The 27,799-nt window shown below is 53.7% G+C and overlaps 1 protein-coding gene across 4 annotated transcripts; it reads left to right on the top strand.

The window, feature by feature from the left end:
* The first annotated feature begins 149 nt into the window (after window positions 1-149).
* KBTBD11 (kelch repeat and BTB domain containing 11) lies at window positions 150-25,899 on the top strand. Of its 4 annotated transcripts, none has more exons than XM_059909388.1 (2): window positions 150-239; window positions 19,138-25,899. In XM_059909388.1, the coding sequence occupies exon 2, from the start codon at window positions 19,978-19,980 to the stop codon at window positions 21,910-21,912; it is 1,935 nt and encodes a 644-aa protein (XP_059765371.1). In that variant the 5' UTR covers window positions 150-239; window positions 19,138-19,977; the 3' UTR covers window positions 21,913-25,899. The 4 variants fall into 4 exon arrangements, with proteins under 4 accessions (XP_059765371.1, XP_059765374.1, XP_059765372.1 ...); XM_059909391.1 differs by lacking the exon at window positions 150-239 and adding an exon at window positions 289-350; XM_059909389.1 differs by lacking the exon at window positions 150-239 and adding an exon at window positions 424-498.
* Window positions 25,900-27,799: the final 1,900 nt, after the last annotated feature.

Below are 27,799 nucleotides of genomic sequence, written 5' to 3'. Positions count from 1 at the left end.
GCGCCGCTCCCCCGCCTCGAGCCGGGTGTCCGCGGGACCTCCCTGCGCCTGGAAAGGGTTAAGCGAGCGGAGGGCGCGGGGCGGGCTGACCTGGACTCGGGGCCGCGCCGGCGCGCTCCAGCCCGGAGCCTGCGCGCCCTGCCGGGGGCTGCGGCCGCCCTCCCGCCCACGTCCCCGCGTCCCCGCCTCGGCGCGCTGCTCGGAGCGGCGGGGCTCCCGGCGCGGCCTCCACCGACGCGGTGAGTGCCGGGCCCGCTGCCGCCAAGGCGGGCCAGGGTCACAGGGGGCACTCGTCGGGCCGGGCCTGGCCGCGCGGGAAGATGCTCGGGAACCCGCGGGCGCTCGCACAGGTGCGCGGAACGCGGCCGTCCCGCCCCCGGGCGTTCTCACAGGTGCGCGGGAAGAGCCCCGCGCATGCGCGTCGGAGACCCCGGCGAGGGTTCCGGGTCCCGGGCTCGGGTGGGCGCCGGGGTGGAGGGCGAGGCGCAGAGCTGAGAGGTAGGGGTGGGCCCCGAGCGGGGGAGGCAGCGGCGAGACGCCCCAGCAGGCGGAGGATAAGCGGGCGGGGGTCCCGGGGTGGGTGGGCGCTGGTCGGGACGGGGGTGGCCGCCGGGGCGTGGGGCGGCGGCCGGGGGTGGCCCCGCTCGCTGCGGGGGTGTGGGGACGGGGTGGGCGGACCTCCGTCCGGCTCCCGGGCGCCGCGTGGAGGAGGGGGCCGCGGCGCGCGGACTCCCTAGGGCGCTCCTGCCGGAAGCGGGTGACGGCCAGCCCCCGCGCTGCGCCCGCGGTGACCGCCTCCGAGGACCCAGCCCCGGGGGCGGCGTGGCCACTGTCCTTTCCGCCGCCAGTCGCGCCTCCGCGCGCCCAGCCCAGCCGGAGCCAACCCGGGGGCGGAGCGGCCCGGAGCCCAGCAGGGAGGAGCCGCACCCCGCGCCCGCGCCCGCGCCCCGCTGCCCAGGCTGAGCGCTCCTTGGGCAGGCGGCCCGGGCTCGCGGCCACGCAGTAGGATGGCGGGCCCGGCCGCTTCCCCCTTCCGAGGGGTGCCTGGGTTCGGTGCCGGGCTGCCCGGGCCTGCCTCGCGGACGGTCATGGCCGGGCCGCGCTGCCTCTGGAGCGTCCATCCCGCGGGGCCACAGGAAGCGGGTGGGAGGTCCCTCCCGGACCTGGTCCCGCGGGGAGGGGAGGAAGATGCGGAGGCACCTCTCGCATTCTCCTTCGATGCCCGCCGGCCGGGACCCCCGCGACCCCCAGGGCCCCCTGCTTATGCTGCCGGGATTGTGGGGTGCTGGGGGCTGGTGCACAGCGCGTGCTTTCTTTTCACTGAGCCTTTGCCCCACTGACGGACCAGACGGCCCACCAGCAGTGCTTGTCGCTCAGGTTTGAACGTGCCTGACAGCATGATGGCGCGGGGGCGAGGGGGTACGAAAAGGAGCAACATTTAAATAAAGACTGCGTGGAACCGGCTGACACGGCCGGAGGGGAGGTTACATGCATTTCCGCGGTAAGCCTCCCACCCCCGACCCGCGCTCGTGCTGGGGGACCCCAGCCTCCCGCGGGGGGCTGCGCCTGTAACGTTAAAGAAGGAAGGTTTTTAAAAATTCTACCAGTTCTTCGGTTCCTACAGAACCACATCTTATGTCTCCACCCACCCTCACATCTATTCTAAGGGAAAGAAAAAAAACAAATCAATGTAATAAGCTTTATTTCGCTCAAAGCACTGAAGGCGCTTTACGGCCAGGTTTTTAAGCCCCTGCGCTGCTCTCAGTGGAGGGGCCAGTTCCCTGTGTGCCTGGCCTGTTGTCGCCTCCCTCCGGTCCTCATCTACCAGCAGTTACGCAGCCTCTAATGAGGACCCGTAATGGATGCCCATGTTGCCCTTTGGCCTTTTATCCCCAGCTAATGGGGTCCTATTGTTGGAATCCTCCTCCGTCCCCACCCATGAAATGCAGATGGGAGCTCTCCATCGCAGTCAGATTTGCCCAGGGACAGCCCAGGGAATGCACATTTCTGGTAACTGGCGTTACAACTCTCCCTTTGCGGCCTAACAAAGCAAAATTTTAAAGAAAGAAAGTCTTTCCAGCTTTTAATGTCAATTGCACAGGCGTTGCTGATAATATAATTAGAACACAATGAAAATAGCTCAAAGATTTTGCTTACAGGATTTAAGGCAGTCTTGGGCTTGGGAGGAGGGGAGAAAACAGTTAAGTGTCCATCCTAGATCAGGACTGAGCTGTTGGGGCAGCCTGGCTTTGTGTGGTCATCTTGCTGTCCTAGTGTCTGCGCATTCCTTAGGGCGGCCCCTCCTTCACCTGCAGAGGACTTTGCCTGCTGCTGGCTCCAGCCCTGGCAGAACAGAAAGATCTGGAACCTCATCTCTGAGCATCTTTCCTGGCAGTCGCCAGCGCTTGATTTCATTTCCATATGTTCTGATACAAGTAGCCACATTGGCAGCGGGAAGGCAGGAGGCCTCTTTTTAGTCCACTTTTGTCCCTGTACTCAAACTGGGGGGCCCTCTGTGCTGTGGGGCCTCCATCTGGGATCCTATTTAAGTTTTTTTCTAAACGCCGACAGCATAAATTGTCCATAATCATAGCTCTGCAGTGAAGCTGGAATTACTTAGGCAGCTGTAATGCCCCTCGGCCTCCCTACCTCCAAGGCTTCGTGACCCAGGAGGACAGATGTGGGGTTGGCCTCAGAGGTGCCCCAAGAGGCCGTCAGCGTGCAGACCAGAAACCAGCCCTGTCATTTTGCACATCTTCCCCTGGTGACTCAGGGCAAATCTGCTTTTCTCAGGAGTTCAAGAGATTAGTGTCTCCACTGTGGCCTTGATTTCGGTTTTTCTCTTGAATTTATTGTAATTATGCTAAAAGTATAGTGTTGGCACCTGCACCTCTTTGGGACATAGTTAACAATGAGCAATGACTTTTGGAATACAGCAGAAACTTCCAGGAGTTTGCCTTTTGCCAACAACCCAACTCCTGCTAGAACGAATATTAAACAGTGCCTTGGAAATTGAAGCCATTGCAGGTCTTCTGCAATATTTGACCGATTAAAAGCCAGTTTCTTTCTTTCACAAACATTTATCGAATGTCTACCCCAGGTCAGGCACAGTTCTAGGTGCTGGGAATGCCATGGCATCTAAAACAGGCACTGGTCCTCACCCCCCACCCCCTGCAGCTTAGGTTCCAGTAAGGTGAAAGGCATTAAAAATATAATCATGTTAACTCGTGTGTAATAACAAGCAGACAAGTGGCCTGAAGGAAAGGAATAAACCCCTATGAAAGCACCTGATGAAGGGATTTTGAGTTGGGGTCTGAAGGATGAGGAGGCCTGGCAAAGGAGGACGGCAGGGGACGTCCCAGGGGAGATGGTGCTCAGAGGAGCCCGGCACAGTAGAGGACGGAAGGAAGGCCGGGAGGGGCACCTAGACCATGTCATAGATTTGTAACTTAGTGTAATTTTTATTCCTAATTAATTGTGGCATTTCCTCTATGTAAATTGATGGAGCTTTGCTCTCTAGGCCTTGATGGAGTAGGACGTGTGTTAATTTTACAGAACTGAGATGTACTGAATCACAAAGGGCTCCCCATTCCGTGGGATGTTGCGGACAGAACGTCTTGTAAGCCGGTAACCACCGTGCTGCTGTTGGATGCTGTTAGCACCGTTGCCCGGAAAGTCTTGGTCATGAGGACCTTGGTACGGATGCCAAGTCTGCTGCCTTTGTCTGAGCCACCGTCACCTCCCGCCCCCACTGCAGTGGTTCCAGGTGGGCTTCACACAGCTGCCCTTCCCCCTTGATCGGTTCCTCATACAGTCGTCAGGGTGGTCGTTTAAAGACACAGATATTATGATGTTGGACGGCCAGTAGCTTCCCAGTGCCCTGGGCTGTAGTCCACAGCACGGGTAACAGGACGCTCATTCCAGGTGGCGTGGTTGTCTAATGACCAACCCCACGAACTTAGTGCCTGCCGTGGACTAAACGTCTGTCTTCTCCAAATTCACATGTTGAACCTTAATCCCCTGGTGATGGTATTAGGAAAGGGGGGCTTTGGGAGGTGATGAGGCACGAGGGTGGAACCCCATGATGGTATCAGTGCCCTCATAACACAGACTCCCGAGAGCTCCCTCTCCGCTTCCTCCACGTGAGGACACAGGGAGAAGATGCTGTCTATGAACCAGGAAGCAAGTCTTATCAGACACTGCGGGGAGTGAACTATTTATTCCAAGTCTACTGATGTGAATATTCATCCCATCTAAAAGTACCTTCACAGCAACGTCTAGGCTGGTATTTGACCAAACACCTGGGTCCTGTGGCCCAACCAAGCTGACACATAAACCATCACATTAACCATCGCAACTGTCCTGTTCAGACGGGGATGGAGGCACACGGTGACGTCTGGCCCGTGACAGCCCTGCAGAGCGGTCAGGCACGAGTTGGCTGGGTTCCTCTTCCTGGGAGTGATCTCCAGTGCTCTTGGCTCTGCCTTCTGGATTCTTGGTTCTGCCCTCTGAGTCATCCTTCTTTTTTCATAAGAAATGCCTGGTGTTTGCAGCTGAGTGGTGTTCTCAGCCTGTTTCCTGGTTTCTCTTTGTGCTGATCTGTTCCATTTAGTCCAAGTTGGCAGTATCTCTTCCTGTACAATTACCTTAAAAAGGTTGTGGGTTTTCTATGGATCTGTTGGGATTCAAGCCACTAGACAAAAGCTACATCCACAAATCCACAGAAGTCCTTTCTCTACCTTGGACTTCCAGGGCCTCTGTCTAGTGCCCCCCTCAGATATTTATGAGGTCTTAACAGGGGATCTGATTGTGCCACCTGGATTGATCCTTGCTCTGAGGCCCCATCTTCATTTGACAATATCGGAAGGGCTGGGAAAGAGAAGAGCTTTATCTTCCAACCCAGTTGGGCCTGGTGCCTTTATATTTCCTCCAAATCGCACTTGAAAATGGAACCCTTCCTTCTTCAGCTCTCCTCTCTCATCTCATCAAGTCACAGGGACAGAGCTCAGTAGGGTCACCCGGGCCCTGCCTGGAAGTCTCCAGTATCATCCAGCCCACCCAGCGCATCCTCCGTCTCCAGCATCACGTGGCCACGGTGCTGCCGAGCCCAGCCCTCCAATGCCATGTCCAGGAACCCCATCCACCTGTCCTCGGAGCCCCGCTGGCAACTGCTTCAGAGCCCAGAGGCATCTGCCCACTGGCTGCCTGCTGCCCAGCTGGGACCGCTGAGCTTGCTGCGGGTTCTGCTCTGGTGGCAGCCCCGTCCAGGCGGGTGCATAACGGACCAGTCCGAACATACTGGCTCAAAACAACAGAGTTGCTTGGCCTATAAACCTGCAATCTGGGCAGGTCTGGCGGGGAAGCTCAAGTGGATTATCTGGAGGCACACACGCACGTCTGCAGCCCGGCTGGGAGCACGAGGGCAGCGGGGCTGGGCCCGGCGCCCAGCACAGTGTCTCCGTGGCCTCTCCCTGTGCTCCCTCCAGCCGGGCATCTGGTGTCCCCGCACTTCTTACACGTTGGCGCCGGGCCATCCGAGGTCTGGGTCCTAAGAGAGGAATCTGTATTATTGCTGTTTTCAACACAGCCTCACCTCCCCATCATCGCCAGTGTTTAGGATCCAGAGACCGGGGCACATATGCAGGCATCCGGGTAGCCATCATCACCCGTGAGAAGAGCATGCGGGTGGGCTGGATCGAGGGGTCACCTTGGAAAGAATGTGCTGCGTCCTGCACTCTCCAGCCCCCCCTGCCCTCTAGCTCCTTCCTCCTGGCTGGCAGCGGGCAGGGGGCTGTGGCGTCTCCTCGGGGCCTGTGCTGCCCAGCCGGCAGCTCTGCGTGTGGCCCTCAGCCCGCCCTCCCATGAGGCCCAGGTCCCTAGATGTCGAGGTCTGTGGCTCCCAAAGACCGGGCACTTCTGGGCTCTGAGTGCAGGGGACCTTGTGTGAGGGGAGAAGTCTCACCCTCCCTGGTCCTTTGGTCAGTGCAGAGTCGAGTCACCGGGGTGACACAGGGAATAGAAACATGACGGGCAGCAGATCCAGTCCTCAGCTTACGTCACAGCTCTGCTGTGTATCGATCCCGTCAGTTTGCACGAGGCTCTCACCTGTGCCAACTCCTGTCTTTCGAGTGCATGGAAATCACTGATTGACTGAGTAGGAAATGAGAATAAGTACTTTTATCCATGTAGATAATCATCTTGATGTAGAAGTCAAGATATAAAGAAAAATTGTCTCCATTTCTTTTATGTCAAACAGACAGCACCTTGATTCCTTTCTCGTGCAACCGTTCTTACTACTTATTGTGAAGTGTTTGATATTTTGAGGAGAAACATTGAGATGGAAGACGTAGGCCCAGTTACGTGCCAAATGAGGTGGAATACCTGCGTGAAACTTTGAAATGAACTGTAGGCACCTGCCGCCTCTTGGTCAGCATTACCGGCTCTGAGAAGACTTTTACGCTTTTGCACAGGGGCTTTTAATCCAGCTGACCTCGTGTGGCTTCGACGTGGCCCAGGTGGGGGAGGGGGTGGCCTCGGGGCCTGGTCACTCAGGATGTGACCTCAGGGGCACTTGTCGCTGCTGTGGAGTCCCGGCAGCCCCGGGACGAGGTGCACAGGCGGCCGGATCTTCCCAGGTCCTTCTGTCTGGTCGTTTCACCAGCGAAGGCAAAGAAACACCGGAGCTCTCAGCTCTGTGACGTCAACCCCAGAAACCGCGCCTTGTGCGGCGTCGTGGGATTTGTAGAAATTATGAAAATCACTGGGTCTTGGACTTGTTCTCAGTGTGTTTAGGTTTCTGGAGTTGAGATAGTGCAGGGAGTGAAGCGGGCAGGGGTCCTAGGATGTGGCTTCTAATTTAGCACAGCACTTATGAGCTGTGTGCCCCTGGGCAAGTGGCTCACCCTCTCTGGTCTCTGTTTCTTCCTGTGTGTGTGAAACACAGGGAAGAGCTGGACCAGGTGCTCTGCCATCTCTCAACTGCGACGTTCCCAGTTTGGGGAAGGATTCTGGGACTGGTCAAACCCTTGGAAATTCTGAGATACAGCACGTCTTCAGTGTCAACATTTTTTTTCTTCAAACCTACAACCTAAATCAGGCCGGGGATTTAACAAAATGGATCCTTCATTTCATAGTTCTGTGCCTAAAAGCCTGGATATTATAAGAAAGCTTTCATTTGACCATATTTTTCTACCAAGTATTCTTTCTTGGGGCCCAACCAAAACTTGAGTCATTTCATTTTATGCACACACGGATGCACACACATACACGTGCACACAGAGATGTAAATGTACACATACACACGTACACATTCTTGTATATATATACATGTACACATCTATAGAGAGAGATGTGTATACACATATAATTCTTCTGATTATAAAAGTATACATATTCATTATAGACAATTTGAAGATACCAAAAATTATGAAAAAAAAATCATAATTCTCACTCTCAACATGCCTTTTAAACTTTTTGGTATTATTCTCATTGTCTTTTTTCCCCTGTTGTGTGTTTTGGGCAGGGTGTTTAAAATTTTTTTAATTCATTTTTTGTTGAAGTATAGTGGATTTACAATGTTGTGTTAGTTTCAGGTATACAGCAAAGTGATTCAGTTACACATACATATATATATATATTCTTTTTCAGATTCTTTTCCCTTATAGGTTATTACAAGATGTTGAATATAGTTCCCTGTGCTATACAGTAAGTCCTTGTCGTTTATCTATTTTATACATAGTAGTGTGTATATGTCAATCCCAAACTCCTAATTTATCCCTCCGCCAAGAGCGGGGTTTCTACTGACTACATACGAATATAGTGCGATTTGCTGGTCATATTCCTTGATGATCATTCCACTGTTTTCCTAGTAAGACGGCTCTGAACAGTAACCTTGTCCTCAAGCCTCCGGAGGCCTCTCTGATTGTCCACAGCGGCGCTTTGGTCCCAGTTGCTGGACATCGTGATGTTCTGGACGAGGCTGGGTTTTGTCGAGGGGTCAGACCGTCTCCTGTCCCCTGAGGGCTGTGGGCCAAGAGCAGAACAGAGCCGCCTGCATGGCTTCTGGAAGGTCATAGGCTTGTGGGTGAAGGTGGGTCGGTGTTGCGGCTTGATGATGTCGTGTCCTCAGGCTCTGAAAGGGCCCGTTCCGGTGTCTGTGGAAGATTCTCTAAAACCTACAGCCCTTTCCGGAGCCTGGTCGCCAGGGGCTGGGCTGTGAGGGGCAGAGCTGCCCGCCAGAGACCCCCAAAGAGAAGGAAGCCGGCAGGATGCATGGCCAGAGAGGGCCCGGCCCCCGGAAGGAACATGGGTTGTGTGGCCTGGGGCCCCCGGGTGAGCTGCTGACGCGGCGGAGCCCACGTCTCCTGGTGAGGGTGCTCTGAGCAGGTGCTCCGGGGGTGGGGTGGGGGGAAGCTGTGCTGTGACCAGGAATGCAGACACCATCTCCCCAGCCCCGCTGTGCTGCTTTACAGCTGCCTTTTGCACTCGGGGAGCGGCCGCCTCCTCGTGGAATTCCGGACCGCGGACGGACAGACTGTGGTGAGATGCTGTCTGGTGGGGGGGTGGGGGCTGTCGGTGCCAGCGTCACACGCAGGAGTCACGGTCTCAGAGATTTGTTTTTTTTTTAAGATTTCTTTTTTGGATGTGGACCATTTTTAAAATATTTGTTGAATTTGTTACAATGTTGCATCTGTTGTATGTTTTGGTTTTTTCGGCCCCGCAGCATGTGGGATCTTAGCTCCCGGACCAGGGAGCAAACCCGCGCCCCCTGCACTGGACGGCCCGCCCGCAAAGCCCCCCAGAGTCTTCACATGCCTGACCTACTGTGGCATTTGCCAGGGTGGAGCGCCGTTTTCCAAAATACTCATCTTTCTGAGACTGAAGTGACCTCTCTCACCTTGAACCCGCTGCAGCCATTCACCCCAAACCCACAATTTAGGGGGAAAATGCAATAAAAATCAAGATGTTGGCAACCTTCATCTGTAAACTCTTTTGAGTCAGATGTTAAAAGAGTTTGCAAAGGCAGCAGGCTAATAACATCGTTTCCTCGGATTCAATCTCAAGATAATGTAAATATTTCGTCTTTGCATCCACTCATTCCTGGCTGTGTCAGGACTGGCCTGATGGGAAACGGCCTCTCTTGAGGCTCACGTGGGTGAACTCACACTCGTCAGAACATCCGTCTTGATTTCTGCTTCAGAAACAGGTGAGCTAGCATTTCATCTGCCTTCTTGTCCCATTGAGGCACCCTCGTTGCTTTGAGGACAGAGAGCACGTGTTGAATTTGGATAAATTCCTCTCCCTGTAATCTCCCCACCACGCTGCTCCTCTCCGGACATCCGATCAGAAGGTGGTTCTGCTCGGCTGCGGTTTCCATGTGAGACTCAGGCCCTTTCCCAGGACCCGCTGAGCCGGAGGGGGATGTACTAGGTCAACAGCATCGTTTCTGAGAGCCCTGAGGACGCAGGTGCAGCAGGAGGGCAAGGCAGGGACTCTGTCATTACATCTTAACTAAAGCAAAGCAGGACAGACCACAGAGAGAGGGGTTTCTATCTTGCTTTCCATTTACGCCAATAATGGTAAATAAACAAGTGAGATTAACAGGAGAGAAATCTGGGTTCTAACCGGCCAGTAATAGGCGTGTGTTTTTGGACAAGTCTCTCTGTTATCAAACCAAGAGCTTAGAGCTTTAAAAATTATAAAATGTGAGTTTTTATTTAACTTCCCCATATTTCAATTTGACTGGAACTTTAACCATACGAATACCTACTCCAGCACTAAGAATACAGTGACTTAGGAATCTTCTTACCTAGTGAGTGACTTTACTTAATTATGCTTCAGATTGTGTGGCTTCCATGAGGGTCAGTAGCAGGCCAGATTGACTATTTAATTGATAAGTACTGATTAAACATATGGAAAAACATTTTTAAGTGGTAAATTATGAAATACTCAAACACTGTAAACAATGCAATAAAAATATTCATGTATCCCAGTGAGACAACACATGTTCTCGTCTTGCTGTTTATGCTTTAAATCTTCAGGAAGCCACATGATACAGAGCAGGTAGACAACCGTCCCTCCCTTCCTGCTCAGAAGTAACCACTGCACCGGAATTCACACCTGTCCTTTTCACACTTCCATGAATGACATATAGTATTTTTTTCATGTTTAAATGTATGTAAATTGTATTATACTGTATCTTTCTGCAAACGGCAGACCTTCAAAAATTCAAAATTACGTTTCTGAAATTTATGCACATTGATACATGTAGATTTAGTTCATCCATTTTAATATGTGTGGTTGTTTGGGCAGTGATAGAAAATCAGTCTAAAAGTAGTTTAATCAATCTTTTTGTACAAAAGGACACAAAGCACTCTTTCTAAAACACAAGACTGATCATATTCACTTCTTTGAAGCCATCAGAGGATTCCCGTTGTCATTAAGATGCCAGGGCGCCACGGAGGGGCCCAGTCCTCTGACCCTGGGGCTCCTGGCTGCACCCCGCCTCTTCAGCTTCTGGAACTGGTCAAGCTTGTTTCCACTGCAAGGTGTCTGTTCTCTCTTCCACCCGCCCTGTGTGTGGCTCCCCCTTGCTCTCAGAGGAGTCTTACCTGATCCCAAGTAGAAATCAGGTCTATCCATCACTACTTCTCGGATCCTTGTTTATGTTTCCTGCCGTGGTTTGTACTTCTTCTAGAATTCGTATAGTAATGGCTTATGTTTATCTTCTTCCCTACGCTGGGAGCTCCATGGGGACCTCGGCCAAGTCTGTTCAGTTCCTGCTACTTTCTAGGACCCAGGGCACCTCCTGGAACACTGTAGGTGTTCAGCATACATCCACTCAGTGAATGAGCAAATGACTGCGTATTGTTAATTATTTCTCAGTGTTGGTGGGACTTGAACAGATTGAAGACTTGGGGAAGTGTGGGTCTGTTTGGCCCAGGCAGTCTCTCACTTCTGGCTCCAGCTTTGCATCACTGCTGGGACGTTCACCTCTGACTTCAGTGGACGCACACAACAGACTTATTTTAAAAGAGTTAAGGTTACCCAAATACTGCTCAGAATTGGGTCTCATAGCTAGAAATTTCCAGGGAGGATTGCAGTCCAGGTGCCTCTTTGCAGAGTCTCTGTGATTCTGTGTGTGATCTCAGTGTTCACACTCTGCGCTTGTCAACAACTCCCGAACCTCGAGCCACAAGCAAAGGCAGGTGCTTCTCTTGCAGAATATTCTGGGTTTGCTCCCTGAAGGCACGTCCGGCACCTAGGGCATAATTTGCACTCAAGTAACTTGGAGCCCCCCTTTTGAGTGAATGCACACGTTTACCCTCATCCATTTTCCTTTCAGTTCTTCAGGGTCTTGGCTTCAGGGAGCACAGGGCTGTGTCGTAGCTGGGACTGAGGCGGGGCCCGTCTGTGTGATGTCACGTTAGGTGGCAGCTGAAGGCACACGCTTCCCTGAGCGCGGCAGCAATGCCCCCATGTCCCCCTGCTTTAAAGCGTGGTGACTTCAGGTGTGTTACTACATCACCAGCAAAGGGCTGTCTTGTGAGTCACGAAGCTCTAACGCTGCTTGCATCTCTTGAATTAACAACAAAGACACATGATCTGATGAAGGAAGGAGAACAGTGAAGCTATTCAGATTTTCATGACCCAGTTGTCCCGCTGGATTAATGTCAATTTCATCTCTCTGCCCTGGGCTTCCTCTTCCCCCAGACAGCTTGTCATGGGTAACGGCTAAGGGCACAGAGACACTCGTAGTTGCCACCAAACTTCTGAAACTCCCGAGCAGTGAGAAGTGGGGCCTGTGAACCCACGTGGCCGCTGACTTAGTGAACGGGTACAAGCCGCAGGCATCTTTTCTGAGGCCTTGTGTAAAATGCCCCAGAGACGGGGAAAGAGGGGAAAAGTGCTCTCTGGTTTTGGTCTGCTGCTAACTTCGTTTGGTCTTTTGAGACGAGTAACGTAGTATTTCTGGGCCTCCAGCATTTTCCCGTGTCTGGAATCAGGATCGTGGCAATTCCTCATGGTAATCCAATTGCCATGGGTCATGGCAATCCACCCGTCCTCATGTGGGTCGTGAGGACAAAATGGAAAATTGCCGTGAGGCCTGGGAGCTGCTCTGGGTACAGGCTGCAGGGCTGTGTACTCCGTCCTGGTGGGGCTTTCCGTGAGCCGGGACCGGCGTTGTCCGGGTCGGCACCTCACGGTGCGTGGCTACGAGGAGCTGGGGCCTGTGCGGGGCGAAGCTCTTTACAAACGCGCGTCGAATCCCCACGGAGACCCAGCAAGTTGGGTTCTTGTTTACAGTCAGAGTTATTTCAGTTTCCAGGGACACGAATCCCACTGTTCGCTGAAGCCAGAAACAGACTTATTAGCTCACAGACATCACAAGCCCTGGCTGGGGGTGACTCACCCAGGACACTCTCTCTCTTTCTAGACTTTGCTCTGTGTTGGCTTCACTTTCTTCTCCCGAGGACAAGCTTTCCCTTGATTTCAGCTCCCTGACCCACCCACCGGGCCAAAGCCTTCCTCCTGCATCACCCTTCAGAGGGAGGACCTGGCCTGGGGCCGTGCTCTCGGGACCAGGCGCTGGGAAGGTGGGGTGTGGGCTGGGCTGGAGCAACCCTGTGACTTAATCCCACTACCCTTTATGACTGTGGGCCAGTGTATATTCGTTTCAGGAAATATAAAAACTGGGCATAGCTAGATAGAAGACAGTAAAAACCTGTCTCTGACCCAACGTCCACAAACACTGATCCCTTTTGAAGAACCTTTTCTTTGTGAGCTCTGTGTCATGTCATTGTATGTAGTGCAAGAACTTGCTATGATATGGATTTTTATCTGGATGTTTTCAGAGCTGTTTTTTCTAGGTTCTCTGGTTAACATTCATTCACTCACCATCCATCAAGCCTTTTCTGGTGGCTTTGGCAGAGCCCATCCCTGTGCCAAGGTTAGAACGATTAACGCATCTCCCTGTCGTGAATCCACATTCTCATGGAGAAAGATGACACACGTGCATATGAGGTGCTGAAATAAGACATTCCGTGCAGACATGGACTGCACAGTTGCTGACCTGGGAAGTGAGGAAGGCAGTGTCTGTGACGGCAGGTCCCTGGGGGCCTGGGAATGAGCAAGAATTCTGCCTCAAAGGAGGAGAGGTGGCTCTGGGTGGCAGGGACTGTGCGGGCAGAGACCCTGAGGTGGGAATGCATACGCAGATGTACCTACGCGGGGGTTACGTGCACAGATACACCTGTGTAGGGTTTACACACAGATACACCTGTGTAGGGGTTACACACACAGGTACACCTACATGGGGTGTACACACAGATACACCTGTGTAGGCTTTACACATAGATACACCTGTGTAGGGTTTATACACAGATGCACCTCTGTAGGGTTTGTACACACAGATACACCTACGTGGGGTTTACACACAGATACACCTACATGGGGTTTACATGCACAGACACACCCACGCAGGCTTTACCGGGGCGTGGCAGCAGTTCTGTGCTTGTGCGAAGGATGGAGAGGACTTCTGGGCAGAGGAGGGAGAGATGAGGGCGGCGGAGACTTGGGAACAGATGGCTCAATGCCTCATTTACCAGCCTAAGGAGTTTGGACTTTGAGAATAACTATTACGTAAAAGCTTCTCTTTAGGAAATTCTCTGATTTTACTTCCTCCAGTGAAGCCCTGCCAGAAGATTCAGCCACCGTTACCCCCTAAATCAGGCCCACACAGACAGCACCGGCGGGAGCCCATCCCCGCCACGACCTGCCCTGTGTCTCTGTCTGCTTTACTCTCAGAGCTGGGGGTGTCCTGAGTCACCAGAATTCTGCTCCCAGGATGCGCTGGGCAGGGGACCAGACATGGGAGTGTCTCGTAGGCGTCCACTAGCCCAGCACACGGAGGCAGCTAAGTCGAGTGCTTCACGCTCAGAACTGGTAACAGACAGAAGGGCGCAGAGCATTGGGCCCAGTGCTTGGCGGCGGCATGGGCGCTGAGGCCGAACAGCGGGTCCCCGTCTGGCTCTGCCACCTAGTAAGTGTGGAGCTAATTAATTGTATGGTGACATTGGTTCACATCTCATTTCCTCTTTGGTAAAACGGGGCTAAAAACTACGACCCCACAGAAGGGTGGCTTGCGAGGGTCACGTGTCCCTGTGATGTAACACACGTGACAGCAGTGCCTGTAAAATAGACAAAATAGGCGTGAGCTGTTTCATGATTACTCGTGCATTCAGGTTATGTTACAGCCCGCTGAGTCTTAGAAATGTCCTTCATGAAAAGCAGATTAAAAATGATAGGTTGTAATCTGGCAGAACAGACTCTGATTAACGTCACCAGACCTGCTGAAGGACGTCACTTCCCCTCTTAATTATTCAACACACCAGGCTGCTCACCAGCCCCGCCCATCCCCAAACCTCATGGAACATACGGCCTACACCCGGCTTGGGGGTCCTCTCATCCAGGTGGTGGGTGTCTCCTCGGCCGAAGCGTGTACAGAGCCTTGTACACAGGGACCCGGGCCCTGTGCCCTCTGCGTCTCCTGAGACCTCACGGCACCCGGCTTTTAGCAGCCAGACGGCCAAGCTCCCAGGATGACTGAGGAATGAAAACCTATTTTGTGAATGATGCTTCCTTGTGGCAGCGTTGGGCTCCGTGTTCCAGACACGCCGCTATGACGGCCTTGCTAGGGCCAGACCGCGAACTGTGATGAGTGCGGAGAACGTGGGAATCAGGGCTGGGGTGAAGGTCACTGGCTGCCCTCCCCACCCCCACCCAGGCATCCGCTCCCACCCACCTGCATCCCTGCGCACCCAGAACTGCCACCTCATTTTAACTGGGCCCAAGGAAGAAGGAACCAGCAATATTTGTAGGAACAGCTGAAGGGAATCAACACATTCTATGATCAAACATATCCTGACATTCCCTGCAAGTTTATGAGACTCGATGATGTTTCTTCTGTTTGTGGTTTTCTTTGTGAATTAACCCCAGGAGTTATTGGCTGTTCACTATGTGAACAGGGTCGTGCTGGTGTGTGGGAAGCAGGCGGCGGGCAGGGCACAGGTGGTGGTCCCGGACCTCTGCTGTCACAGGCGTGTGGCTGGACACACGGATGAGATACGTGTCGGGCGTGACTTGGAGAACACCGAGGAGGAATCGGCTACAACAATAGGTGCTGCAGACATTTAGATAAACTTCCTAAGTCTGTTCATTAATATTAAAAAAAAACTGACTAGTTATTTGAAACGGAGAGTCTCTTTAGCAACCTATATTATTCTAATGAAGCATATTTAATTTTAAATAACCTGATACCCACCTTAAGCACAAAAATAATGTCCACATTTGGGAAATCATAGACAATCTTCTTTAAGAAATTCATATTGGGCTTCCCTGGTGGCGCAGTGGTTAAGAATCCGCCTGCCAATGCAGGGGACACGGGTTCGAGCCCTGGTCTGGGAAGATCCCACGTGCCGCAGAGCAACTAAGCCCGTGCGCCACAACTACTGAAGCCCACGTGCCACAACTACTGAGCCCACGTGCCACAGCTACTGAAGCCCGCATGCCTAGAGCCCGTGCTCCGCAACAAGAGAAGCCACCACAATGAGAAGCCCGCGCGCCACAATGAAGAGTAGTCCCCCGCTCGCCGCAACTAGAGAAAGCCCGCGTGCAGCAACGGAGACCCAGTGCAGGCAAAAATAAACAAATAAAAATAAATAAATAAATTTATTAAAAAAAATTCAAATTGAGAGTGAAGAAATTCATAGACTAAAAAATTCTGTTTAGGTATTTACAATGTGGAGAAGAAATGTATAGCCTTCAGGGGGAAATGCTACCTAAGTTATATTTAAAGCAGACTTGTTCCTGTTAAAATATTTTCTCACTACAGTCAGGAAGGAGCCTGTTACTACACCCCACACCTCCACCGACAGATCCCCTCCCGTCGCTACGCGGGGCAAACATGCTGCTGTTCATCTGACTGTAACAGACCCCAGAAGCAGTGCTCAGGGAAGAAATCCTGCCCGATGCCTCGGTCGGGCGGGGAGTTCCAGTTATTTTGCCGTCACCAGGGTGGGTGCTGGCACAGAGTCCTCCAGGAGCCCCTTAGGGGGACTCTGATGCTGGAGCCAACTGCAACATGGGGGGACGTCCCCTTGCAAATCCCGGACCTCCAATCCAAAGAATCTGACCCTAACTGTCTTGGCAGACTTGCGGTGCTCAGAGGACTGTTATTCACAAAATGGGCTGACTTCTCCCCATCCGTTTTAAGGCCAAATCACAGTAATGGGCCATGCTGGGGAGAAAAGATGTAGCTCCGAATGCTGACTTTCTTTAACATCATTTGAAAAAGGAAGTGGCCCCGCTGCTTAATTTCCTCATTTCTCCTGTGGAAGCTGACCCTCTACCCTGCCAGGCGGGCGGGGGCCACGACCTGTCGTGCTGCAGAAGCTTCCTTCAGAAAGGGGACCTGCTGGGTGGCCTCCCAGCCCTTGGGATCCAGCATCACTGCCGCCTGCATCACAGTGACAGACGGTCTCCTGTCTCACCTGACAACATTCAGGTGTTTGGCATCACCTTGGCTGTGTGGGTGAACAGGGACTCCTGACCTGGTCACGGGGCAGAGAGCCAGCTGAGTGGGTGAGCAGCTGTCACACTTTGGATGGGATTACATGGCTGTGCCCAGGTCTCGGGCCACCCCCGGGTCTGCCAGCCTGGTCTGTGATCCAGGCCAGGGGCGCACAGGGAGCTGGCAAGGACGTGCCTGCTTGGACCACTGACTACCTGGGTCATATTTGTTTCATTGTGGACATGCAGCTCTTGCTTCTTATAGCTACGACAAAATGTCTACTTAGCCTGATTCTTTCAGGCTTTAAACAGATTCTGTGGGCTTCCCTGGTGGCGCAGTGGTTAAGAATCCGCCTGCCAATGCAGGGGACACGGGTTCGAGCCCTGGTCTGGGAAGATCCCATATGCCGCAGAGCAACTAAGCCCGTGAGCCACAACTACTGAACCTGCGCGTCCGCAGCCTGTGCTCTGCAACGGGAGAGGCCGCGACAGTGAGAGGCCCGTGCACCGCAATGAAGAGTGGCCCCCGCTCGCCGCAACTGGAGAAAGCCCTCGCACAGAAACGAAGACCCAACACAGCCAAAAATAAAAAAAAAAAAAAAAAAAAAAGCTAAATCAGGAAAAGAGCCACTCTAAAAAAAAAAAAAAAAAAAAAAAACAGATTCTGTAGAGCTTTGAAAACATAAGAATTGCAAACTTAGGCTTTTCAGTGTGTCCTATTCCCTGCCTTTCCTTTGAGTCTGTGATGACTTCCACGAAGAGAACTCTCAGAGGTTGGGCTTCTGCACGTCCCGATGAGAGTCAAGCCAGAGAAAGAACCAGGAATTGCTGAAACCCTTCTCCTGGCCAAGAAAAGAAAAAAAAAAAACTAGTTAGTTTTCTGAGGTCCAAGGTCTTCTGTATCATACAGAGAAAGTGTGAAAAGAATGAAGCAAATAAGAGAGCCAGTTCTCTGATTTTATTTCAGACACTGACATTTATATGTATATTTGGGAAAGATATGTATATACCTTACTTTTTATCTGACTTTCCCTTGAATGACTCAGCTGACTAAGAAAGCACCTCTGGCGTTTGGGAAGAGGCCAGAAGCTTTGCTTATAAAATCTGTGCAGCTTTCCAGTTTGTCATCACATTCCGGTCGCTGTGGGCCAGAACGCATTTCCATCTCAGTGGACGCAGGACCTTCCCAGCAGCATCACGGACTGGGGCACAGCTGTGTAAACATGTGGCACCTCCGTGACCCACATGCCCGTGGTGGGAGTTTCAGCTCGTCCCGACTGTCTCCATGCTGCCTTTCCACATGTCCTAGACAGTGCCCTGCACCTGGTGAATATGCCCCAAAGGTTACTGTTAAAAGATTTCTGGAAAACAGAGAAAGAGAGACGGAGGGGAAGAGAGACAGAGAGGTGGGGAGGAAGGGAGAGACAGAATTGAATGTCTTGAATCTCCACCTCTAAGACACTTGTATTTCTGAGAATAATGGGAAAGCCTTTTTCGTAACACGGTAGCAGGAAGAGCCGGGCAAGCGTATATTTTTATACACACCCGTTCTCTCAACCCTGAGCATTTCTAGGGATCAGGTAACAGTATTAAGTACGATTAGTAGAAAATCAGAAGAGGTTGAGGGTAGGTGGTTAAGTATCACTTTATCCCATTTGAGAGGTGAACATACCCTATAATGATGACGAATCTGAGCTGTATGTATTTGGTCCGTTTCTCTTGTCCGCAGCCTCTTCTTAGGAAAACCAGAGCACAGCTTGCCCCTCCCCTTGTGCTAAGACCCCCTTCTAGGCTGGGGAGTCTCAGTGAAGGTTTTGCCAATTAGGAAAGATATTTTATTATTTTTTTATAATTCATCTGCAGGTGCTCACATCTGCCTTCCAAGTAGTTCTGTGGATTTTGTTTTTTGTTTTGGTTTTGTTTTGTTTTGCCTTGGCTTTTCTTTTGCTGCACGTGTGCTATTTGGAGAGTTGCTTCTCTGCGGTTTTTCAGAGGTGCAAAGCCAGGAATGAGCAGTTCAAACAGATTCCAGAGTTGGAGCCTCTGAGGCCAACTCCAGAGAAGAGTCCACAGCACCTTTCTCCAAATATTTGTTGTAAATGAATTTGAGATAGTTGGCTGGAAAAGATTTCAGGAAAACTGTCACACAATAAAACTGAGGTTTCATAGGCTGGCCATGCTTTCTCACTAAAAGCTCTCAATTTTACATATACATCTCATTAGGTCGAAATTAGGAAGTGGCTGATATTTGACTGCCATTGCATTCACACACAAAAACCAGCAATTTCGTATGGTTCAACCCAATGTATTTAAGGCTCATGGCTGAATTGGGCTCTTCTTTATAGGCCTCAAAAATCAGGGGAGGAACAGTTTTTTAATATCTAAATAATCCCGTATGTTTTATTCACCAAACTTTCCAGCACTGAAAAGTCACAATCCCCATTCCCACCATATCTGAATCCTATAACCTGAAAATTGTGGAGGGAAATGGGGTAGATGCCACTGACACAAAATAGCCCTATGGAAAAATGCAAATTCCAACATTCTGTCTGTTTCTCCTATAAACAGGAACACAAAGAGTGTGGTGACATGACATGGAAACACCTGATATTCCAACAAAGGAAGTCGCAGAGGAAGGCTCCCGATGGATGAAGGAGGAAAGCCGGTCTAGTGTGTGCAGTAACTGTGTCTTCCTACCACCCACCTGGCGACTGAATCATGCCCTCCCTGCTTCCAGGTGAACATTGTCGAGGCAGGCCCATCAGGAGCGCTGCCGATGCCAGGACACACAGAGATATTGTCCGGCTGACCATCCATAAGCCTTAATCGCACATGGGAGTCACACACAAAAAGAAAGCTCTCTGGGGCGGTTCCCTGTAAAACAGCAGTAAAGTCAGTGTTCTGAAGTGTGGACTGCAGCCCGTCTCTGATTCGTTGGTCCTCGGAGACAGAGATGTGATGGAATGTGGAGGGATAAACACTGACTCAGGAAGAAAGGGTAGACCCAGTTCCTTAGGAGCACCTGACAGCTCAGTTCCGCAGAACAGGAGCTCCAGACAGAGCTGCGGCGGTCCTGTCCGCGGACTGATCATCACCACGCGGCGCGGAGACCGAGCCACAAAGACCCCTGCAGACGGCCGCCCGGCGGGAACCTTGCCTGGTTCACAAGTTCAGCCGGGAGCGCGCTCCAGTCGACACACCCCTTTCGCCGGAGAGGAGAGCGGGAGGGCGCGAGGGGAGCTGCGTGCGCTTGAAAACCAGTGTGGACACAAGTGAAATCTGATCGCGCGCCAGCAGAAGCGTGTGAAGCCAGGAGCCCCGGAGGAGCGATCGACCTTGGGCAGCCCGAGTCCGGGCGAAGTCATGCCGGGCTGCTGAGCGGGGGCGGCAGCCGGAGCGAGCGCTCGCATGGAGAGCCCGGTGGCCCCCTGCGTCCTCTACCCGGGGGACGGAGCGTGCGGCCAGGCCGGGGGCCGGGGCGGCGCTCCCGAGGCTCCGGGAGAGGGCGGCCTGCAGCCGCCGGACGCGGCCGGGGGGGAGGGCGCTGCGTCCCCGGCGCAGACACCCTGCAGTCTCAGCGCGTCCCTGTGCTTCAGCTCCGGGGACGACTCCCCGCCCTCTTGTCGCCGCGGCCGGCGGGTGGTGCAGAGGCAGTGGGAAGTCGGCGGCGCGGGCGCCGCATCCCCGGAAGGGCGCGCGTCCCCTGAGGATCCCGTGTCCCCCGAGGAGGAGCGCACGTCCCCAGAAGAGTCCGCGTCCCCGGAAGATCCCGCGTCCCCCGGAGAGCGCCCGCCGGCCGAGGAGCCCACGTCCCCGGAAGAGCCCGGGGACCCCGCGCCCGTACCCCCCGGCGTCGGGCCGGAGCACGGGGAGCCCGACCTGCTCATCGAGGTGTCGGGCCGCCGGCTGCGGGCGCACAAGGCGGTGCTGGCGGCGCGCAGCGACTACTTCCGCGCGCGCGCGTCGCGGGACGTGCTGCGGGTGCAGGGCGTGGGCTGGGCGGCGCTGCGGCTGCTGCTGGCCTACGCGTACAGCGGGCGCATGGCGGGCGTGCGGCCCGACAACGTGGCCGACGTGGTGGCCGGCGCGCGCCGCCTACAGCTGCCCTGCGCCGCGCAGCGCGCCACCGACGCCGTGGCGCCGCAGCTGAGCCTGGCCAACTGCTTCGAGGTGCTGAGCGCGGCCAAGCGGCAGCGGCTGGCCGAGCTGCGCGAGGCCGCCTACCGCTTCATGAGCGACCACTACCTAGAGGTGCTGCGCGAGCCCGCCGTCTTCGGGCGCCTGTCGGGCGCCGAGCGCGACCTGCTGCTGCGCCGCCGCCTGCGCGCCGGCCGCGCCCGTCTTCTGGCCGCCGCGCTCGGCCCGGCCGGGGAGCGCGCGGGCAGCCGGCCGCAGAGCCCGTCGGGGGACGCGGAGGTCCGAGGCGACGCCGCCGTCTACTGCTTCCACGAGGCGGCCGGCGAGTGGCGCGAGCTGACGCGGCTGCCCGAGGGCGCGCCGGCTCGGGGCTGCGGCCTGTGCGTGCTCTACAACTACCTCTTCGTGGCCGGCGGCGTGGGCCCCGCGGGCCCCGACGGCCGCGCGCGGCCCTCAGACCGGGTCTTTTGCTACAACCCGGCTACCGACCAGTGGAGCGCCGTGCGGCCGCTGCGCCAGGCGCGCTCGCAGCTGCAGCTGCTGGCCCTGGACGGCCACCTGTACGCCGTGGGCGGCGAGTGCCTGCTCAGCGTGGAGCGCTACGACCCGCGCGCCGACCGCTGGGCCGCCGTGGCCCCGCTGCCCCGGGGCGCCTTCGCCGTGGCGCACGAGGCCACCACCTGCAACGGCGAGATCTACGTGTCCGGGGGTTCGCTCTTCTACCGCCTGCTGAAGTACGACCCGCGGCGCGACGAGTGGCAGGAGTGTCCGTGCAGCAGCAGCCGCGAGCGCTCGGCTGACATGGTGGCCCTGGACGGCTTCATCTACCGCTTCGACCTGTGCGGGGGCCGCGGCGATGCGCCGGGGGCCGGGCCTGCGGGGGGAGTCAGCGTACTCCGCTACCACTGCCTGGCCAAGCAGTGGAGCCGCTGCGCCTCGCACCTGCGGCCCCCGGGCGCGCCGTCGGGCCTACAGCCCTTCCGCTGCGCCGCGCTGGATGGCACCATCTACTGCGTGAGCCGCGCGGGCACCTGGCGCTTTGTGCCGCCCCCGGACGGCGAGCCCGGCGCCGGCGACGCGGGCCCCGAAGGCAGCTTCGAGCTCCAGTCGCTCCGAGCCCCCGCGGACGCCCGGGGCCTGCTCTTCCCGTTCGTGCTCAACCTGCAGGAGGAGAAGCCAGACCGAGGCGAGGAGGGCGCCGCGTAGGGTGGGCCGGGTCACCCGGGCGTGTCCCTCGGCAGCCCTGGGCCAGGGGACGCCCCATGGGCCGAGGTCCCAACTGGGAAACTGCAAGGGGCGAGGGGAGTGGAGACGGGGAGGGAGAGAGTCGGGGGTGGGTCCCGGTGGGCCCCGCCCCGCCCACGGGATCATTTAAAGGCTTAGAAGGTAGAAGCTTGTCGCGGGGCCTTGAAGACCTTTGCCATGCTGTATTAAGGCTCGCTTCCTAGTCCGCATTCCTTTTGCTTTGCTTTGCTTTGCTTTGCTTAATGGGGTCGATGGCAAGATGTAGGATGTGTGCAGATAGATAGCCTTACAAATAAGATACAAAATACCTGAGAAAGAAAGAAACAGAATGAGAGATGAAGTCTCTGGGTGCAGTGGGTGAGGCCTGGAGTGTACTGGGGTGTACTGTCATCGGTGTCACTCGCGGAGTGGCCGGGAGGCCAGACCTGAGTTGTGTGGAGTACCAGGTACCGTTGCTTCCTGCACCATGAGAGGGGACCTCGGGGCCACCTCCCAGAGCTGAGATCCTAGATTAGGCCAACGTGAACTGTATGAGTGGAACGACTGAAAGAAGGTCATACTTTTTTCGGCTTGAGGTTTAAAATTATAACTGATAAGTAAAGCTTTTAAACCGTTTCTAACTTAGTTTAAAAGTTCCTGCCACATGTGCTTAACTTGCGGTTGGTTCCACTCCAAATGTAGTAAGTATTAAGGGTGAAATCTTTGCTTCCCAGTAAGATCTGTCCAGTGAGCACTGGAAGTACCTCCTCTGTCATCACAGGGGCCCAGATGTGGTCAAAGGCCCACACACCTCAAGAGCAGGTCCTTCTCACCGCTTAACTGAGATGGGTTTAATATTTTCAAATTAAGAGATGTTAATAATTATGTTCAGTGATGTAGTAACGATTTGCTCTTATTTGAGTTTTAAATCTTTGGCGACTGAATGTTTTCCAAAGAGCACGTCATCAGTAGGAAAAGCTGACAGTGGCCGTGGTGCTTGTCTGCTTTAAAAGGAGCATTTGGTGCCCACCAGGTATGGTCAGCCACTTTGATATTTCATAGTGGGCTCAAAGAGAGTAGTATTCCCCCCCCCAAAAGAAGGTTAAAATCCTTTCTTTTTGAGAGTTCTAAAGAATAACATGCAGGCACAGTTGAACCCACTACTTATGATGTTTCAAATATGAATTCTGTCATCCTGATGAGGGAAATTCATTTTTACAAGCATCAGTCTAAGAAATTGTGGCAGAGTGACAATGAACATATTCACATAAGGGGAAATAACATATTTATAACGTAGTTTAGCAAGCAAACTACACTTTTCTAATTGTGAATTCCAAAATACTGTAGTAGAAGTAACATGAAATTCAGTACTTTGATAGGGCACAGGGATTAAAAACAAATCAGTTGATCTTTCCTCATTTGTTATAACATTTTACTTTCCAAATATGTACAGACAGGGCTTACTGTTTATTAAAAGTTTAAGGGTAAAGTATACGCTCATAAATAGAGGCCAACTGATTTGGATTCTGAGTCCAATCCACTTTTTTTTTATTACAATAGGAAAAGTACACATTGAAAGTTATTGGCACATAAGTAGATGAAGTCATGTGTACATTACTATGATTTACTCGTGAATCCAGTGATGGGAGGTTACCTCTCTCTGTGCCAATCAGTGGGTATGTGGGACGTAGGTTATGCTTTTTAAAGAGTCTGTGGTTATGAAAGTGATCAGTTAAGCATGTTTAGGAATGATAGCTTGAATCATGCTTGCGCCAGAGCATGGGATTTACCGTTTTAGCTGGTGCATTCTGGTGACTTGTGTGCCTGCCCATGACTGCTCCTGACCTGAGAGGATGCTTGGCAACTTGCTCCATCGTCTTAGGAAAGAAAAACAGGCTTCAGATTGCCTGACTTCTTTGGCCTTTTGGTAGGAATAGACTGGAGACATGGCAGGAGGAAAAGAATTGAGATCCAAAATAAACAAATAATGTCCTTCTAAAGACGTGAGCATTTCATATGATAGTACATTTTTCTCTAGGCTTTCATTATTTATGGTAAAACTTTTATATGAAATGGAACCAAGCTAATATTTTCATTCCTTCCGTATCAGACTCGTGAGATACTATCACTGTGATTTTACTTGAGAAATCATTCCTATGATGTTTACCGTTTAAAAACATAAACGCTGAAAGTGGGCTTCCAAAGTAAACTCTCCCCGTAGACGATGGGAGACCTGTTAGATGTCACGTGCGGACAGCCACACGATAACATGCCCAGCTGGAGTGTTTGTATATTATTTCATCTTTTAACTGAATGAAGAAATGCCTGGACTAGACATAGCGTCACTTTCTGTGGGAGCTGGCCCCGGAGTCCCAGGGATTTGTCAGGATGAGATGCCCGAGGATGCCTAAGGATGGGTAGAGGATTTAGAACCTTACAGACCACACTTCTAATAGTAATGTCACTGAGAACAGATACCAGAGCACCTGGCACGCTGAGAGGACCAGTTTAATTTGCTTTTGGAGGCCAGTACCTGGGGTGTAGGGCCAGGAGGGTGGTGCACCAATTACACCAATGGAAAAGACCCCCCATGCAAGATCCTCGGTTTGGAGGACAGCTAGGGGAGGGGCAGGCCTGGCTGAGACTTCCCTCCAGGTCCGATCCGTTCCGAGGACGGATCATGTCACATTCAACGTGATGTGCTAAGTCTGTATGCAGCTCTATTTAGAGAAACAGTTGGTGCAAAAATATGCCTGCTCTTCGATCAGTTGAGTCAAACGAAGCTAGTGCATTTACGACATCCGTCCATAGTTCTCATGAAATTAAGAAACCCACGTGCACTGACATTTCCAGATATTTGAAAGAGCAGTGGCATTTTAAGGGGAAAGGCTATAATTTGGGAAAGCTTGATCTTTTGGTTAGCTGACAAGCAATGACTTTTGTATTGTTAATCAAGGTTCACTTGGGATCCAAAGGAATGGGGTTAAGCCGTCTTCACTTCCTTTCTGTTTTTACCTTCGGTTTGGGGAACAGCCCCAGTGCCGGCATGGACTCTGGCAGCTTTATGGGACTGGATTTGGAACTCGGTGACGTGATTTCTGAATCTACGGCAGCACCAATCTCCTTTCCTTGAAGAGAATGGAAGTTCTTTTGCTACTTAGTTAAAACTCCTCCCTTTGTTTCAGTTTTGCTACAAATACTTAACATGAACCACCTGCGCCATTCCTGTTAATTTCTGGTGTCACTTTAGTAATTCTGGTAGCTGCTGTTTGATCTGTGGGTCTCTTGGGTAACTTCCTGTGAAAGATTTTGAAATGAAATGCAATGTTTTTGAGGTCCTTTGCGTTTTCCTGAAGTTAAGATGGTTTCAGGACATAATCTGTTGTAACACCTTCCTGGGGTGATATGTAAACAGAAGTGCTCTTTTGTGTTCTGTTTTATTTTAGATGCTTTCCTAGCTTACAAAATGTTTTATTTTGGTGTTTTAAAAAAATATATCAGTGTTCTTATTTTCCCCTTTCCTCTGCAATATCATTATTCATGGGAAGATAATAAGAGCTAAAGATGGGAATGTGTCATCTTCTGGTTGCATCTGAACGTATGTCAGCGGCCACGTTCACTACACTTTCCCCCCTTCCAGGAAGGGGCCTGGACCACAGGAGCTGGCAGGGCACTTCATACCTGCTTGGTGAATTGGTTTGAGATGAATTGAAATAAAAGCCTAGGTGTGTTCTCATGTGAGATGAAAGTTCCTCTGAGGCTTTTGAAAGCTGTAAGCAGTGCTGCAGTGTGGCCGGGTATTAAAGGCAGACAGGCGTCTTGAAGACACAGTTCAGGCCGGCTGATGCTTTATGGACCAACGCTTCAGTTTCTAGGTCCTGGGTACCAATTGCGTAAAACCTTGTGCATCCGTCTGTTTATCCTGAGATGAAATAAATCACTGGGCGATGCCAGTGCTCCTGAAACCTGCACGGCTGTTCTTGTGTCTTTTCTTAGGAGCAGAGCCCTGGGTGGGTGTCCTTACCTGGGAATGTGCTCCCGGGGCTGGGAGATTCCGGCCCGACCTGCGAGGCCCAGGGCCGGAGTCCCCCGTCTGAATGAGGAGTCTGGGGGCTCCGGAGGGTCCGTGCAGCTCCGGTTCTAAGCCAGGGGGTCTCTTCATACTCATCAGGTGCATATGAACCCCTCGGTCCCCCCTTTCCTCACCTGTCCCCTCGGCCAGCAGGCCGTGGGCCGCCCCCCGACACTGCTTCCTGGAGAGGCTGTCCTCGACGACGTGGTGTTGGTTGTGGGTTAGGAGAGTTGGTGTGGACACAGGAGAAGCGGGAGCCAGCCTGGCGGGGGGAGGTTATCACACTCACAGCCCGGAGAGGGGTCAGCGCACAGCTGGCTTTGTCGGGCACGCGGCGCAGGGCGAGGGGAGATCTGTCCTTAGGGTTCCCGTGAACAGCTGGGCATGGCTGCTCTGAACGATCCCGAGGGCTGGCAGGGGCCCCTGCTCCGCCCGGGGTGGCCGCCGGGGGCCAGGCAGGGCAGGTGTTGGCTTGTGTGAGGCAGGGCTGGGGGCGGCAGGGGCAGGATTGGCAGGGCTGGGGGGATGGATGAGAGACTGCCCCGTGCGCTTTGCCGTCTCTCAGGAAGCCCGGGCCCTGGGAGGGGAGGCTCTCCCGGGTCAAAGCATCACACAACAGAGAAAATAAGAAACGAGGCCTAAGCCAACCGTGGATCCCACGGCCCAAGCCCCACAGAGGGTTGGGGGCCGATGAGCGCGTCGGGTGAAGCTGGAAGCGCATCCCTGGGTTCGGCCTGCTTCCCCTCCGTTTCCCGAAAAGCACCTCCTCCCTCTGGCGTCCGGAGGGGCACAGAATTGGGGCCTGAGGGGATTGTCTCCTGCTCCCCTGCCCCACCCACCAAGTTCAGAATAAACTGAGAAATAGGCTCAGCGGTCAGGCGGACACTTAACCGGCACAGGAGGGAGAGAAGGTGGGATTCAGGTTGACTGGCCAAGTGGCTGGTACGCGCCACTGGAATCAGGCCGTGGGATCCAGGCCAGCAGGTCCACAGGAGTGGGTGGATTGTATACACTAAAAGTTTTCCATCTACTGTGATGTTCTGACCTCTTAGGTCCCACCTGGCTGGGGCGAGACGGCCACCCTCGGCCCCGCCAGCCAAGGGCCCAGCCAGGAGCCCGCCTGGGACCTATGCCAACAGCCTGGCCAGGCCCGGCCTCCTCCGCCTGCCCCGCGCCCGGGGAGGTGACCCTCCTCTGCCCGAGACACCCGGGCCGGGCAGCTCGGGGACACCCCTGTCACCCAAAGCCCAGCAAAATCACTAAAACCGGCCAGTCTCACGCCTCTCATCCCTAGGGCACTGTGAGTAGCACGACATTTTTCTTTCAGTGGCTTCTCCGTGCTGTCACTCATCAGCTCTGTAAACTAACACCCGCCACAGACGGATGCCTGCTTGCTCCTTGCAGGCGGAGATCGCAAAGAGAGAGCCCGGTGCGGGGGGGCAGGGCCTGCCCCAGATCCAGCACTCGGCTTCCCCTCCTCCCCTGCGGCGAGGTGCAGAGAGACACCAGAGGGGCCCCCTGGAGCTGTCCTGCACGTGGGAAGAGAGGAGTGGGGAGGACTGTCCGTCCTCTGGGGCAGCCGTTTAGAGGCTGTGCGCCGCACTCTGCTCAGTTTCGAGCTGGAGCCCGGATGCGTGTGGCCGACGTGGGCTATTGCAAACGAGGTCTCCAGTGCTCTCTGCTCTGGCCCTCTGCCGCGCACGGAAGCGTCCACCGCAGCTGCTCTGGGAGGCGCGTGCAGGGTCTGAGACAGACCAGGGCGGCGGAGGTGGGTCGTGGCGGCAGCACCGGTACCGG

This window comes from Balaenoptera ricei, chromosome 21 (assembly GCF_028023285.1).
Source record: "Balaenoptera ricei isolate mBalRic1 chromosome 21, mBalRic1.hap2, whole genome shotgun sequence".
Taxonomy (NCBI): Eukaryota; Metazoa; Chordata; class Mammalia; order Artiodactyla; family Balaenopteridae; genus Balaenoptera; species Balaenoptera ricei.
Note: the sequence above shows the minus strand (reverse complement) of the source record. Positions and strands in the feature narration are given on the sequence as shown.

Bases quoted from the DNA above. Each gene is read 5' to 3' on its own strand.
- KBTBD11 (XM_059909388.1), top strand. From the start codon at position 19,978: ATGGAGAGCCCGGTGGCCCCCTGCGTCCTCTACCCGGGGGACGGAGCG.